The sequence below is a fragment of the Podarcis liolepis genome (assembly GCF_965112155.1).
Source record: "Podarcis liolepis genome assembly, chromosome: 12".
Taxonomy (NCBI): Eukaryota; Metazoa; Chordata; class Lepidosauria; order Squamata; family Lacertidae; genus Podarcis; species Podarcis liolepis.
In genome coordinates this window covers 27,954,585-27,971,766 of record NC_139563.1, presented here as the reverse complement: position 1 = coordinate 27,971,766, position 17,182 = coordinate 27,954,585, and the positions used below count along the sequence as shown (strand labels likewise).

Genomic DNA, 17,182 nt, shown 5'->3' with positions numbered 1-17,182 from the left:
GGGTGGGGGAATCCTATTAATAGTATATTGTTTGCATACTGAAAAAAATAACAAAAGCAAATTACAGACTGGGGGGAGGGAAATGACAATTGTGAATACCAGTTGCATGTTTTTAATTTTTTTTGCCTAATTTCCAGTGCTGCTTGCAGACAGCCACACAAACTGATGCCGTTTCCAGTACCATATCTCATTTCATCTGAATTCTCCAACATCCCTGCTAATCTGAGTAGGCAGTACTGGGTTAGATCAAATAGTTTGTTTCCTATTCCTAATATATGTATAAGCATTTCCTCTGGTCTCAGTAAAGCTCTTAATTTCTGCATGATGTCTGAGCTTCCACATGACTAATAATAATAATAATAATAATAATAATAATAATAATAATTTTTTATTTGTACCGCGCCCACTCTGGGCGGCTTCCAACTAAGATTAAAAATACATTAAAATGTCACACATTAAAAACTTCCCTGAACAGTAAAAGCCACTTCCAGAAATATTGTGGAATATCGTGCGAGGTTAGTGCTCATTTTTGTGTTATTTGGAAATGGGTTTTTCTCTGGAAGCAAGTAACACGGAAATGAGCAGTAGAGTCAATGCTTGGCATCTCCAGTTAAAAATATGTGGGACACGATGTCTGAAATGCTGGAGACATGCTATGCCTATCACCATCTTCAGTTAGAAGGTCCAACTAGGCAGTGCTGTGAAAGACCTCCCTCTACTTGAGAACCAACAGGATTAGGCAATGCAGTGCAATGGTTACAGCAGGGGTGGGAAACCCCAGGCCTGGAGGCCAAATGTTCCCCTTCAGGCCTCTCCCTTACTAATGCTCTGTGAACCCGTGATCGCCTTTGTTAGGCTAGAATGTGTGGTGCTTCTTGCCTGCTTGGATGGAGAGAAGTTCAGTGCAGATGCCTCTCCCTTTTCCTGTGGCTGGAACGAAACCTATTGTACGAATGCGACCCACAAGTTGAAAACAGTTCCTCATTCCTCGACAGGGTGAGGGACTAAGCCCAGAGAGACCGGAGTTCAAATCCCTACTCAGTCATGAATTTCACTGGGTGACCTTGGGCCAGTCATGATCTCTCAGCCTTACCTACCCCGCAGAGTTGTTCTGAGAAGAATACGTAGAAGGGCGAGGAAGAAGCTTTTGGAGGAAAAGGGAAATAGGTTTTTTATATATATAAATATAAAGGTAAAGGGGCCCCTGACCATTAGCTCCAGTCATGGCCGACTCTGGGGTTGTGGTGCTCATCTCGCTTTATCGGCCGAGGGAGCCGTCGTACAGCTTCCGGGTCATGTGGCCAGCATGACTAAGCCGCTTCTGGCGAACCAGAACAGCGCATAGAAATGCCGTTTACCTTCCCGCCGGAGCGGTACCTATTTATCTACTTGCACTTTGACGTGCTTTCAAACTGCTAGGTTGGCAGGAGCTGGGACCGAGCAACAGGAGCTCACCCCGTCACAGGGATTCGAACCGCCAACCTTCTGATCGGCAAGCCCTAGGCTCTGTGGTTTAACCCCTAGCACCACCCACGTCCCATTTTATAAATACAGTATAAAAATACAGTGGTACCTCGGGTTAAGAACTTAATTCATTCCAGAGGTCTGTTCTTAACCTGAAACTGTTCTTAACCTGAAGCACCACTTTAGCTAATGGGGCCTCCCACTGCTGCCACGCCTCCAGAGCACGATTTCTGTTCTCATCCTGAAGCAAAGTTCTTAACCCGAGGTACTATTTCTGGGTTAGCGGAGTGTGTGACCTGAAGCGTATGTAACCTGAAGCATATGTAACCCGAGGTACCACTGTATGTAAATATAACAACTGGGCTATAAGAATAAATAATCTAACTAGGTAGAAGGCTACTTCCTGTGGAAAGCTCGGATAACGTCCGATAAGCGCATAGACAAAACTACTGCATCGTGCCAGTGTGGCACAAGCTCCCTAAGCTTTGCTTTTTTAACTTCAGAAGTGAGCTATAGTGGGGCAGAACATCTTGGTGCCGACTGAGTCCTCAACAGACGCCTGGGGACACTTTCGCGTCTGGCTGGTGTTGTTCCGTGCATTCAACTCGGGGTTTACTCCAATATTTGCTCCTTCCATCTTCCTCGCACCTTTTCGCCGCTGTCGGGGTCGCGAGCAGCAAGGCTCCAGGCCCGCCCCAGCCGTCCCGGATACGCGTTGGGATGGGCCAGCGACCACCTCGCGGAGCTGCTTCTTCGGAAGATGCGCAATGACGCGCGGGGCGCACCAGCCGCGCAAGGGACCGCTCCCTCGGTCCGCCCGCCCCCTCGCGGTTTTACATCGCTTTCCAGAAACGGATGAATCACCCCCTCCGAGCCCTCCCTAGTCTGGGAAGCACGCCCGCAGGCTTTGGGCCAGGAGGCGGCGGCGGAGAAGCCGGGATCGTTTATAAAGGGGCCACTGTGGCCAACGTTTCCATCGGTCGTAGACCAGCCAAACGCGCGCAGCGACTTGCAGCGATGGATCTGACTTCTGGAAACTCGCGGGCCTTTCTGTTGGTCGTCTCCTTGGTGGTACTTCTGGAGCAGGTCTGGCCCCAGTCGACAACGAGAGGTAATCGGGGCCCTTTTTTGGAGCGGGTGCATGTTATCAGCTGTTTTCTTCTTGCGAGTTGTTTTTGCTCTTCCCAGGGATGGCGACCGATGTTCTCTTTCCAAAATCCTCGCTTCGCCCCATATGCTGCACCTGCCTCCGTCTGCCAAAACCCTTTTTATTTTATTTTTTGCCTTTCCTTGCCTAGCCGGTAGCCAAAATATTATGAGTGCTGGTGTTTTTATTCTTTCTTGGCAAAGTTTTTCTTTCAAAACTTTATTGTACAATGTTTACAAGAGAGAGAGAACAATTATAGCAACAGGTGAAAATTAAAAGACCAAAGAAGGAAACTGTAGAATAGGAACGTAGAAACAGGGGTTAAAATAACAAAAGTCCAAGTAAAGACTATCAGTGCTGTCAAGTAATAGTGATGGTGTCATTGAGTGTTTGTGGGTGTGTTTGGCACTTACTAAAGCGCTTGTGCCTGTAATGCAGAGATTATATTCCCTTTAAATATGATAAATTAAAGAAGGATCTTGCATCGTCCGGAAATGCGAGATATGTTGATTAAGCAATTCCCCCCAAATGTCAGGATTCAGAAATACAAGCCACATCTGCAGCAAAATGCCATTTTCCAAGCAATTTAGTACTGTGACCACAGAAAGCTGCCTTATTCTGAATCAGAGCATTGGTCCATTTAGCTCAGTATCTTTGCTCTTTGGGTTTAAGGGTTCAAAAGAGGATTGGGCAAATTCATGAAAGATTAGGCTATCAACAACTACTAGCCACAATGGCTATGTTTCTACCTTTGCTGTTGGAGACTGGGGTTTTTTTATATAAAAAATTATCCGTTTCACAAGTTTTAGATACCGTGTCATTGTAATAAAACCTCAAAGCAGTTTACGAAAAGAATAAAATAATGCGGCCATCAGAAAAAAGTATTTAAAACATCCAAAAAGAATAATTAAAATGAATGCTAAGCCAAATATCAAATTAGAAAACATGCCAACATTCTACATGTCTGGAGAATGGGCCTTCTCTGCAGTGGCTCCCCGTCTGTGGAATGTTCTCTCCAGGGAAGTTCGCCTGGTGCCTTCATTATACAGTTTAGGCGCCAGGCAAAAACGTTCCTTTTTAACCAGGCCTTTGGTTGATCTGTTTGGCATCCTATGCCCTTTTAAAATGTAGCTCTTTTCGGGGGGTGTTTGGGTTGCTGTTTTCATTCTGTTTTTATATATGTTGTGATAGTTTTATGTAAACTGCCCTGAGACCTCCAGGTATAGGGCAGTATATAAACTCAATTGATAATAATAATAATTTATTTAATACAATTTATACACCACTTGATAGCTAAAAACAACAACCCTCAAAGCAGTTTACAAAGTAGGCTTGCCTAAAGAAAAATGTTTTTAGCATGTGCGGGAAAGTGCCTGCCTGGTGTCCCTAAGCAGAGAGTTCCAAAGTGTGAGTGCTGCCACACTAAAATATTTCTTACAAATGTGGAATGAGTATTATGTGACACCAGTCACAGATCCAAGTAGTTTAGCGGGCATATGGAGGGGGGCGGGTAATGGGATCTCGCAAGTAAACTGCCCCAATCTGTTAAGGCCTTTACATACTAAGAGTAACATCTTGATCCTTGCCTGGTAGCAGATTGGCAACCAGTACAGCTCTCTGAGAACATGTATTATAAGATGACAGGGTATAAACTCCTGTCAGCAATCCTGCCACAGCATTCTTAACCCAGATTGATGTCACCTAGAATAATTTCAGCTGCCCCACCACAGTCCTCTCCACTGCCCTCCACAAGAAGGGGGTATGCCTCTGAAACAGGGACGCGGGTGGCGCTGTGGTCTAAACCACTGAGCCTCTTCCGATCGGAAGATACGCAGTTCGAATCCCTGCAACGGAGTCAGCTCCTGTTGCTCTGTCCCAGCTCCTGCCAACCTAGCAGTTTGAAAGCACACCAGTGCAAGTAGATAAACAGGTACCACTGTGGCGGGAAGGTAAACAGTGTTTCCATGCGCTCTGGTCTCCGTCACGGTGTTCTGTTGCACCAGAAGCGTCTTAGTCATGCTGGCCACACGACCCGGAAAGTTGTCTGTGGACAAACGCCAGCTCCCTCAGCCTGAAAGCGAGATGAGCACTGCAACCCCATAGTCACCTTTGACTGGACTTAACCGCCCAGGGGTCCTTTACCTTTTTTATGCCTCTGACTCGTGGGAATCGCAGGTGGGGAGAGTGCTCTTGAACTCAGGTCCTGCTTTCAGGCTACGGTACTTATAGGCATCCGGCTGACCACTGCGAGAACAGGATGCTAGACTACTTGGGCTTTGGGCCTGTTGCAGGAGAGGTCTACTTACATTTCACTGGGACAAATTTTCAACACATGAATTTCTTACTTGCCTCCCTACTCTCTTCTTGTTTCTGGGATTTGTACCTAAAGCATTTCTCTTTCCCCCACCCCCTTCCGTTTTCATGCAGACAACAGAGAGATCTGTCTCCAGCCACCACTTAAAGGACCCTGCCGGGCTTTGTTTGTCAGGTGGTACTATGACAGAGCCACCCAAACCTGCCAGGAGTTTAGGTTTGGGGGCTGCATGGGAAACCACAACAACTTTTTGAGTTTTGAAGAGTGTTCAGAGACTTGCGGGAGAATCAAGAGTAAGTTGTAGCTCTTTCAAATCCTGGAGTGAATTGCGGAATCGGTTTGATAAAAGCAAAGGTTTGGCTTAGATTGTTGTTTTCAACCAGTTGGTTTCTCTTTCGTTTTTAGAGGTGCCTAAAATATGCCGACTGAAATCTGACGAAGGAATCTGTAGAGGTTTAATGCGAAAATATTATTTCAGCCTTGAGACGATGAGCTGTGAAAAATTTTATTATGGAGGCTGTTTAGGAAACCAGAACCGATTTGACGATAAAGACTCCTGCATGAACTTCTGCCTGCCAAAAAGAAGTAATTATTATTATTAATTAATAGCTTGTTTGGGTGGGGGAGGGTGAAATGTTCTGTTGTGTCTCATGGGACTGGTGCTCGCTAACCATTTCTGATGAATTAATTTTGAATTATTAAAAGTTTGTATTGAATTGCATCAATTATTTATGGCATTGTTCGTTTTTGCTTTACCAATGCACTATTGTGGTGTGTGTATCTTTTCCCTAATTGATTGCACGGATGGAAATGTTTGCTCATTTTTAATGCTTTGTAGTTATGAGCCGCTTTGAGCTTGTTTTTGCTGGGAAAGCAGTGTACACATATTAAATCAAAGATCAGAAACTCGGCCCACTTTCTGATTGGGAACTGTTGGTTTGTATGCCTAACACCACTGCAGTCTACACTTCAAAAAACAAAAATAAGTAGTGTTAAGTAACTCTGTCTCTCTCTTTCTTTTTCTAAAGATACCCCCTCCTTTTGCTCTAACCCCAAAGACGTGGGAATTTGTTCGAGTTCAGTTCCTCGCTTTTATTACAACATAGACACAGGAGATTGTGAAGAATTCACCTATACAGGTTGTGGAGGAAATATTAACAACTTCCTCACTCGGAAATCATGTCTCAAGGCCTGCAAGAAAGGTAGGAAGCTCTCTCTTTGCTGAGATCGAGAGTTACAGGGACGTTTGCAGTCTTATAGCCAGATTGTGAAGGTTCACAAATAAGCCGTGTTCTAGTAATTCTAGAGGGATTAAAGAGAACAACATTAAGCAGCACAAACAGCTGATGCTCTCCAAGAGCAAACATGGAGGCTTTTTGTTATATTGGGGTGAGAAAACTGTATCCGTCCAAGTACATATCTCTCATCATTCCTGACCATGTGACGTGGTGGCTGAGGCTGATGGGAGTCCAAGAACAACTGGAGAGGCACAGGTTTCCCCCTCCTGCATTAAACCACCTTCCATAGGTGCATAATGCAGTAAGCCACAGGTGGATTGTGGTCCTCCCGTATTTTCAGCTTACTCCCTTGGCCAAAGGTTGTGAGGATGTAGAAGGAGGTGAGAGGGACCAGAAGGGGGCAATAGTTGCCGGATGAAGGCTAGGCATGGACTGTGCCCTCCAGTCGTTTGTGCTGTTCTGAAAGGAGTGCGAAGCTGGGATGTGTCCCGGGTTGTGGCAAAAGCAGCTTGTGAGAAAGCATCCTCTGCCAAGGAATTTCAGACAAGGAGCTCTTCCCTTTCCCTGGCAGACTGTCTTCTACCCATCACGGTCAAGGGCACGTTTGCTTTTGTGAGGAGGTAGTACCTGCAGGTATTAAGGGTGAGCCCAGGCCCTGCTTGTCACAAGGAGGGGTGTTCTGGCTTTGGTCCTGCTGAGACGGGGACTCGCTTTTGTCCCTGCTTTAATGCCCAAAACACGCATTGTGGAAACTGCAATTACCTGGTGGTTGGGAATTAGCAGACCTAGAATGTTGCATCCCTTTTTCTTCTCTTTTGTCTTTATTTACCACATGTGAACAAAGTGATTTAAGTTACTTCCGATTATATTTTGATTTCTATTTTCTTAGTAGGGAGAAAGAAACCACCTGCTACGGGATCAAAATATGTTGTCTCATAAGGATGAGGAGTCTACAGCCAACATTCAAATCCAACGAACATTCTTAAATCTGGAGAGGTTTCTAGACTAGATGCACTGATTTCACACACTAGAAACTTTTAACTTATGGGTGGGTTTAGGTTTTGTTCAGTTTTATGTGGCTATGTAACAATTTTACTATATGAAGAGTTTTGAACAGCAAGGTTACTTTGATCTAGTTACAGCTCACTTAGGGATTGGGCCCCATGCACATGCCAGTGTGCCCTGTTGAAGGATAAAATCCTGGGCTGTTGACCCTTATTCAGATACTTGGACGCATAAGAGGCGGCTCAACACTCCCTGCTGAACACTGATTCTTCTCTACTGGCTGCTGAATACGATAGACCCTTTCTGGTGGTTTCATTATATGGAACACTAAATTAAGACCTTCTCCTGAACTTTCTTACCTTCATCTTCATAAGGAGGGGTGGCAGATGCGTGGTAGGGGGCTTACCTTGCATGCAGAATGTCTGAGGTTTGGTTCTTGGAATCTCTAGTTAAAACAGTCCGCTGTGCTGATGTTACATGACCTCCCATCACCTGCATGACAGCAGCATGATCAGTCGGGGTGTGGTTGGTGCAGTTGAAACACATGGGCAGAACCAATCCAGTGCTTCTGCCAGTGCATTTGCAGCACACCACTCTCAATGCTGCCTTGCTCAAGTTAAGCCAGTGATGCCAGTGGCAGGAGATCAGGCAAATCTCACTGACCACTAGATAGCATTAGATAGTGGGCAATGGGGAGGGCTTTGGTCTGAAACCCTGGAGAGCCTCATCCACTCATTGTAGACAATTCTGAGCTGGCTGAACAAATATTTTGGCTTGGGATAAGGGAGATTCCTGTGTTTATGTGTGAATAAGTCTGGCAGAGAGGATATATTACAGACGTTGCAGGATAACTGCAGATGCAGATCTTTAGATCTTATGGAGTTTCCTCCAAGTTTTATAAAATGTTACTATAAATATAAATGCATACGTTTTAAACTTTCCCCTTTGTGTAGTTTATGAAAATGGTTCTGCTGTATTGGAAGAGCTGAAGTGTTGTTGAATAGCTGAAGCAAGAACCATGGCCCATAGTTGGTTTTTTAAAAAACAGATCTTTGTCAGATATTGCTTGCATTGTTCCTTTAACTGAAGATTAACCAAACTCGTTTTCCTCTTGAATAAATTGGTATTGCTGATATCAATTGCTTTGCTGTGAACTTTTCAAGAACATCCTTAGGGGGCAGGCTTGCCAAAAACTAAATTGGAAGGGAGGAGAATGTAGACAAGTCAAAACCTAGTCGGACATTCTAAAATTTTATCCTGGGTTCAAAGCCCTTGTTTGAGGTTAGGGAATATGAACGTGGACTAGTGGTTGGGAGACTAGGGTTCAGTTCACCACTCAGCCATTTCTGGGTGGTTTTTGTACACACACAGTCTCTCAGCCTAACCTACCTCACAGGATTGTTATGAAGGTATAGAAGGGAGAAGTGTATTTGCCACCTTGGAGAATAGTTGGGATATAGATACAGTGATAATAAAAATAAAATACGTTTGTTCTTGGTAATATACATAATTGTAATGCTGCTGATTAAAAAGCTGGCACTGGGAGGAGACCAGCAATGAACTTGATAGTGGGGTTTGCTTGTTTTTTAAGGTGAATTATAAGCTACGTAAGGTTTCAGGAGTGTGGTGAACTGATGGCTGCATCTCCCATTGTCAACTGGTCCAGTTCTAAAGCTACAGGATTAATTTTCATCATGAGATCATTCCTGCTGGACAGTTAAGAGTGGAGAATGCTAGTCAGATATTGAGATTATGTCCCTCCTCTTTAAAGTCATCCTCCTGATCTCTTGCACAGAACACATTTTGAGGTGCCTTTATTAATGTCCATTCGGCATGTTTTTTGTTCTGAAGCTGAAGAAGAGTCATCTGCCTTCACTTGATGCTGTCTGTCCTAAGGATATTTGCACCTGTGTCAAACCTTACTTTGCCTATATGAGAATTGGTAAAATTACATCCTAACTTGCTATGTGCAAATGTGACTGACCTTCACTGTAAATTTGTAAAAATAAAGAAAAATAAAATAAGTTGTCATAAGTGTTTGTTTCTCCTAATTTGTTACACATTGTTTTATGTAGATCAAGTTTCCCCCTAGCGAACGTATTTTGCAGTCCATGTATGTACACACTGCATGCACATGCTACAGTTTCATTCCACTTTATCCAGTTAAGTTCTAGACTCTGCCTCTGCTCCCAAGCATATCCGTCCCATTCATTTCAAGGAAGAGGACAGATGTCCACATGCAGAATTCCCTCTTTGACAGCTGAAGGGGTCATGGAGATCCATGCTCAAATCCCTGTTCAGTGACTCCTTGTGGTCTGAAGGCTATCACCTTGCTGAAGGTAAGTAGAGCAGAATCTGGTCAGCACCTGGATGGGTGACTTTTCGAGAACTGCAGTCACATCCTTTTCAGTTTCATGATTGAAGACATGTATTGAGAAGACATATATGAAGCAGCCTTAAATAGGTGTCATACCAGAACATTCTAGTCTGAAGATGCAATTGATAAAGCTTCTGATCTTTAGGATGCAACGCATGTACTATGCCCCAAACCCCATGTATTAAAAATGTACAAAAATAAAATACAAGTAAAATTCAGCATTGCATCTTGTTTCCCTTCAGCAGACCAGCATCCTTTCAGATTTCAGAGAATCAAAGGATTGTATGCTATGTTAGGCGCACTCAATGTAGATCCATGGAAATAAATGGACGTGACTTAGGACTTCTTTTTAATGGGTCTGCTTTGGAACCTTGAAGGTCATCTGGGCCAACCCTGCTTAACAACAACAACAACAACAACACAACAATAATTTATTATTTATACCCACCCATCTGGCTGGGTTTCCCCAGCCACTCTGGGTGGCTTTCAAGAGTGGAATATTAAATACGCGATAAAACATCAGACATTAGAAACATCAAGCTCTACATCCTAGCAATAAACTGCAACACCCACCCAACATTTTCCAATCGACATTGAAATGCGCCTCTAGTCAATATGACCGAAATACCAGTTAACAGGAGCTTTGAAGTATTGAAACAAACCAACATTCCCCCAGCTTAATAACCGAGAGTTTACTGTGCAGAGCTGAGTGTGACTTACCCTGCAATAGCCAGGTCAAACTCCTGCAAATTGGACTGGGCCTTGCAGTTGGGCACTTTGATAAGAACAGGACTAAAATATACAAATACTTCTCCCGATTACCCCCTCCAGCGCATAAACCACCACCCTCCAAAATGCCCCCAGCAGTTGGTTTAATGGGCAATTTATGTTCTTCAAAGGAAGTCAAGTAATAATGGTCACTTTGCGTTCTAGACAAAGCCATAAACCCCGGAAGCATCAAGAGACGCGTGGCCACATTATGCGCATTGGGGATTATTTAAAACTCAAAGGCTCGGCGAGCTGTTGATGGTTTCGGGGACTTTTTGCTCGAGGGCAGCTCATGCCCTGCGCCGTCGAAGTGGGCAGCCCAGACGCGCCAGGGCCAGGCCTCCGCGGCAACCCCGCTCGCCGTCCCCTCGCCTCCGATGCAGCTCGCGGATGCCCAGGGACTCTGATCCCGGGGATGCCTTTTACAACGCGCCCGCGAGACGCGCGCCCAGCCCCTGAGCCGCGACGAGGTGGCCGTGGGAAGACGCGCAGTTCTTCCTTAAAGAGGCCCCGGCGGCTCCGCGAGCCCAACGTCTCCGTCGTTCGTAGACGAGCCCGGCCCTCGCAGCCAGTCGCCCGCGGCGGGCGATGGGCCAGGCCGCGGGGAACTCGCGCGCCTTTCTGCGGGCCGCCGCCTTCGTGGTGCTCCTGGGCCGCGTCCGGCTCCAGATCCCGACGGCAGGTAGCGTGGGGCGCGGGTCTGTTTTGGAGGTGGGGAGCTTACTTGGCTGCGCTCTTGCAAGACGCTGTAAAACGGATTTCTTCTCACCTTCTCGGTGATCGCGACTCCAGACTCCAACTCCTATTATTATTATTTGTTGTTTTTCTTAATTCCTACGCCGCCCTTCCCTCGCAGATCACAGGGCAGTATGCAATATATATATTTTTAAAAAACCAGAAAAATACGATACGATAATCTTTATTGTTATTGTCCCATACAGAACAACGAAATTGAAAACACTACATAAGACATTAAAAAATCAACAAGCCTGCTATCCCAGCTATCCCAACCTGGTTAGCTCCCTAAAAACTCTGATAACCCATTTTAAAATACAATATACTCCCATAGAGACTCCTTACACTGCGTTAAAACCAAAATCGCATTTGGGTAGAAACTATTTCTCAGGCAGCTAGTATCCCTGTACCTTCTTCCTGAAGGCAGAAGCTGAAAGAGATCATTTCCGGGGTGCGCACTATCCTGCACTATCTCTGCAGCTTTCTTATGGCACCTGGAATTATAGATTTTTCTCTATCAACAAAGGAGAACCATAAACTCCGCCCACAGTTTAGAAACGGACACGGAGCAATGGATCCAAACTACAAGAAAGAAGATTCCACCTAAACATTAGGAAGAACGTCCTGACAGTAAGAGCTGTTTGACAGTGGAATTTGCTGCCAAGGAGTGTGGTGGAGTCTCCTACTTTGGAGGTCTTTAAGCAGAGGCTTGACAATCAGATGTCAGGAGTGCTCTGATGGTGTTTCCTGCTTGGCAGGGGGTTGGACTCGATGGCCCTTGTGGTCTCTTCCAATTCTATGATTCTATTCTATTCTATTCTACATAGATGGCTTCATTAGTCACAGGTCTGCGAGAAGAGGAATGTTTTTGCCCAGTTCATCCCCACATTGCCTCGCGTGATGTACCTGCCCCCCCTCACATCCAACTTGCTGGCGACAAAGCGGTTTTATTATGAGAAATAATATGAGCAAAGAAGTTGTTGAGTATTTGGCTTACTAAAGCACTTGTGCCTTTGTTTAAATCCTCCAGGGCTGGGGGGTGATGGGGGGCTCAAAGATTGCACTCGGCACTGAACATCAGTAATAAAAGGAATGATAACATGCACATTAAACACACACACAGTTCAGATGATTTTTTGTTGTTGTTTAGTCGTTTAATAGACCCTCTTAAAAGCTAATGATTGACTGAAAATAATGGAGCTTGAAGGAATCTTTTGGAGCAGGGTGAAATGGACTGCAGAAGTCTTAAGCGGATCACGACACAGTCCTGTTTGCTTGGCAGCGTGGCAATTCTCTCGCTTTGGGGGCAACTGTTATTTATACCTAGCCCATCTGGCTGGGTTTCCCCAGCCACTCTGGGCAGCTCCCAAAACACAATAAAACATCAAACATTAAAAGCTTCCCTAGACAGGGCTGCCTTCAGATGTCTTCTAAAAATAAGCTTGTTGTTTATTTCCTTCACATCTGAAGGGAGGGCGTTCCACAGGGAGGGCGCCGCTACCGAGAAGGCCCTCTGCCTGGTTCCCTGTAACCTCACTTCTCGCAGGGAGGGAACCACCAGAAGGCCCTCGGAGCTGGACCTCAGTGGGGCTGAACGATGGGGGTGGAGACACTTCTTCAGGTATGCAGGGTCAAGGCCATTTAGGGATTTAAAGGTCAGCACCAACACTTTGAATTGTGATTGGAAACATACTGTTCAATGAATGTTGGATGATTCAACAGAAGGAAGTACTTCTTACCACAGCGCATATTTAAACTTTGGCGTTTGCTCCCACAAGAAGCAGTGACGGACACCAACTTGAACAGCCTGAAAGAGAACAAAGTGTACAAATTCACAAAGGATTAGGCATTCAAATGTGACTTGCCGCAGAGGCCCTTTTCTGACTCCCCTTTTGGAGGTTGTATGCCGCTGAAGGCCAGCTGCTGGGAATTGCATGTGGGGAGGGTGCTTTTGAGTTCAGGCCATCTGATTGACCACAGATAACCGGATGCTGGACTGCCTGAGCCTTTGGCCTGATCTAGTCAGGCTCCCCCCCCCCCTTACTTCATTTGGACTTAAAGCGTTTCATTTCTTCCATCCCCCTGGTTTTGTTTTCATGCAGACAACAGAGAGCTGTGCCTAGAGTCACCGGTGCCCGGAGTCTGCCCAGGTTCATTAGACAGGTGGTACTACAACCGAGCCTCCCAAGACTGCCAGAGGTTTACTCACCAGGGCTGCTTGGGGAACGAAAACAACTTTTTGAGCTTTGACGCTTGTATAGAAACTTGCGGGAAAATCAAGAGTAAGTCATTGTTCTCAAATTTCAAATCCTGAAGTGAATTGGGGGAGATTTTTAAGAGCAATGGTTTCCTTTAGGCATTTTTTTTAAAACATCTAAACAGTTGCGGTTTAATTTTCAGAAGTGCCTGTAATGTGCCGAGTGAAACCTCCGCAAGGGACCTGGAGCCCCCTCAAGCCGAAATATTTCTTCAACCTTGAGACAACGAAATGCGAGGAATTTTTCCCTAAAAAACGTTCACGACACCCTAACATGTTTTCCAGTAAAATATCCTGCACTGATGTCTGCAAGTTGGGGAGAAGTAATTATTTTTTCATACAAGCCATAGGCCTATTTAGCTTGATAGGTGGGGGAGGGATGAAATGTTCTCATGTATTTCCTAAACTTACTCTCCAAGGGAACAGGAGCTCTACAACAGCGGTTCTTGGTGAACCTGGTGATATTGTATCTAATCTAAATAAAACTGTAAACTTTGCCAATTTTAAAAAAATCTGGGCATTATTGGTTATGAATTCTAAACATCACTATATTCTGCTCTTCAAAACACACACACTCTTAATTAACTCCTTTCTCTTTTTTTTGAAGAGGGTCCCTCCTTTTGCTCTAGTCCCAAGGATGTGGGACTCTGTTCAGCTTCAGTACGTCGCTTTTACTACAATATAGCGAGCAGAACTTGTGTGGCATTCAACTATACAGGATGCGGCGGGAATGATAACAACTTTCTTACCAAGAAAGACTGCATGAACGCCTGCAAGCATGGTAGGCTTCTCTCCTCTTGCTGTGATAGAGATTTACAGGGACTTGAGCTGTGTTTTAGCCAGATTGTGAAGGTTCACAAATAAGCCCTGTACTAGTAAGTCTGGGAGGATTAAAAAAAAAAAGTTTTTAAGTAGCACGCAGAACTAATGCTGTCTTGGTCCCGTGAAGTTCATATGGAGGCTTTTCGTTATATCGGGGTGAGGAAACTGTCCGTCTAAATGCTTCTGGACTACATCTCTTATCATCCCTGACCATCTGAGGTTGATGGGAGTTGGGAGTCTAATAAGAAAATGGAAGGACAGATGTTTCTCACCTCTGCATTAAACCACCTTCTGTGGGTGCAGAGTGCAGCAGCCACAGGTAGACACTAGTACCCATTCAGTTTGCTCCTTTTCCCCAAGTGGTTGTGGGACTGTCAAAGGAAATGAGAGGGACCAGAAGTGGGCAGTAGTTGCCGGAAGAGGGCAAGGCACGGGAAATGGCTGTACACTCCAGAGTAAACTGTGCTGTTTTGAAGGGACTGCAGTGCAAAGGTGGGAATTGCCCAGACACAGCAATAAAAGCGGCTTGTGAGAAACCCAGCCATAGCTTCTTTCTGGACCAGCTGCCCAACATAAAGCTGGGGCCTCTGGAGAGGCTCCTGCTTCCTCCCAACCAATCAAACAAAAGCAAAGGGCCATAGCCTGTTGGTAAACCACCTGTCTTGTACGCAGGGGGCTTCAGGTTCAATACCTGGCGTCTCCAGGTAGGGCTGGGAGAGACCTCGGCTTGAAACCCAAGTCAGTGAAAATGGTGAAAATGCTGGCCTAGATGGACCAGCATCCTCACTCAGCATTCAGGCAGTTTCCTGAAATCCCGGAGGGAGCAGGGAGTGGTGTGAGCAGATACGTTTCCACGGGGGTTGAGGAAGGAGAGAGGGGATGAGGGGGAGCCTGCCTAAGCATAAGGAACTCAGTCCTAATGAACTGGAAGGTAGTTAAATCCTGGCCTGCTTACTAAGCATGATGATCTGCAAATAAAACATTTCCCATTTATAGTGGTACCTTGGGTTACAGACACTTCAGGTTACAGACTCCGCTAACCCAGAAATAGTATCTTGGGTTAAGAACTTTGCTTCAGGATGAGAACAGAAATCGTGCTCCGGCGGCGTGGCGGCAGCAGGAGGCCCCATTAGCTAAAATGGTGCTTCAGGTTAAGAACAGTTTCAGGTTAAGAACGGACCTCCGGAACGAATTAAGTACTTAACCTGAGGTACCACTGTATTTCCATAAGGGCAGGCATACTGAAACGTTCAGTATATTATGCACATGTGTGCATTATTTCCTTAAAACATGAAATCCTTGCTTGGAGAGGGGGATAAAATTAGGGGGCACAACACAGTGTGAGGCATGCTGGACACGGTTCCACACAGCCGGTGTTTTGCAATGTCTTTTTTTTTAGGTGACCACATCCAAAAAGTTTGAAGTGTGCTTACAAAGCATCCTCCACTGCCCCTGCCTCCTTTTTCTCCCTGCCCAAGGCCCAGGAATTTTAAGCAAGGGCCACTCCCCCTTCCCTGGCAGTCTGTTTCCCATCTGCACACACTCTCATGTGTTACGATCTCATATGTTAAGGCCAGGTAAGCGTCCACTGCTGCCTTCTGCTCCTCCCCAAGGAGAGTTCAAGGGCCTTATGGTGAGCACAGGTCCTGCTTTCTGTGAACTGGGCTGTTCTTGACTCAGTCCTGCTCGTGGGCATTCGAGAGGAGTGCTCACTTTCGCCCCTGCGTGAATGCCCACAACACGCATATTAGAAACTGCCATTATCTGGTGCCTTGGGTTTTGCAGACCTGGTACGTTGCATGCTTTTTTTTTTCTTCTCTCTTTTTCTTCTGCTAGTACAAGTGAATGAAGTGATTACGTTACCTCCGATTGTGATTCAGTTTCTATTCTTTTCTTAGTTGGAAGAATGTAAGCCACGGTTGCAATATTGGGAAATACTATCTCATAAGGAGGAGAAGTCTACAAGTCAAACAAATGCCACATACGTTCTTGCACCTGAAGGTCTCTAGACCAGAAGCGTTATTTTAACATTGAAAACTTTAATTTGTGGGTGGGTTTTGTTTTTGTTTATATGTAGCAATCTTAACAGCTCTTCTATATGATCAGTTCTGGAAATGTAGTAAGTCATCGTCACTGTTATCTGATCAGCCTTATGGACTGGCCTCTATATTCAAAGCACGGTGATCTGCTGAGGGAGATAACCCTGGTTTGTTGACCTTCATTCAGAGATTCTTGATGTGCAGGAGCAGGCTCAACACTCACAACTGAACAACGATCTTTTTCTGTCACCTGCTGCATATTATTTGCTTTATTTATTTTTCTTAAAGAAGACTACAAATAAATTGGTATTGTTGCTATCCATTCTTCCACTATGAACTTTTCAATAATTTTATTAATTTTATGAAGGGATTTGCCAGGAACTCCCAAGTGAATTGAAAGGGAATACTTGCGTGATTATTATTATTTATTAAATTTGTATACCACACTTTATCCAAAGATTACAGGACGGTTCACAACATAAAAATACAAAATAAGAACACTGCCTCCTGGGCTTCTTTGGGTGGAAGGGTGGGAAATGTTGTTTGTGGGAATGCAAAGGAAGGTAGGAAAGAATATATTCTTTTGATATTATCCCTTCTCACTCACGCTAGTGAGCAAACAGCAGAGCACATTCCCTTGCAGCTTATAGCAAAGCAGTTGATGACTCTTTAGAGTCTTTTAATTAAGCAATCCAGTCTGGCTTGTCCAGTCTGGATTGTTCCTGGTAAATGTCCTCTTTATTTCCCTCTAAAATAACAATAACACAACACAGTCTTTTTGAAAATAACAATGAAGTTTTACTCACATTCAGTTCACAGCAGTAATCAGAAGGCAGGCTTTATCCTGTGGTTATAGTTACATTTGTAGAGGAAAGAAGTCTGAGCTACGCCTCAGACTTTCTACCTGTGGCTTCCATCTTCTGCAAGGGTGAGCCACATGCTGGCTAAGAGCTGGAAGAGGAAGTCCAAGAGTCTGAAAAGAAAAAAAAGGAAAATGGCTGCATGGCCAGCCCTTT

General features: G+C 45.0%; 1 protein-coding gene across 1 annotated transcript; it reads left to right on the top strand.

Annotated features, from left to right (window-relative positions):
- Positions 1-1,995: 1,995 nt before the first annotated feature.
- On the top strand, positions 1,996-16,484 carry TFPI2 (tissue factor pathway inhibitor 2). The gene is made up of 10 exons (XM_083469109.1): positions 1,996-2,575; positions 5,039-5,218; positions 5,331-5,510; positions 5,954-6,127; positions 9,470-9,507; positions 10,863-10,995; positions 13,151-13,330; positions 13,449-13,628; positions 13,913-14,086; positions 16,026-16,484. Exons 1-10 carry the CDS (start codon positions 2,320-2,322, stop codon positions 16,037-16,039), a joined length of 1,509 nt encoding a protein of 502 aa, XP_083325235.1. The 5' UTR covers positions 1,996-2,319; the 3' UTR covers positions 16,040-16,484.
- The last annotated feature ends 698 nt before the right edge of the window (positions 16,485-17,182 follow it).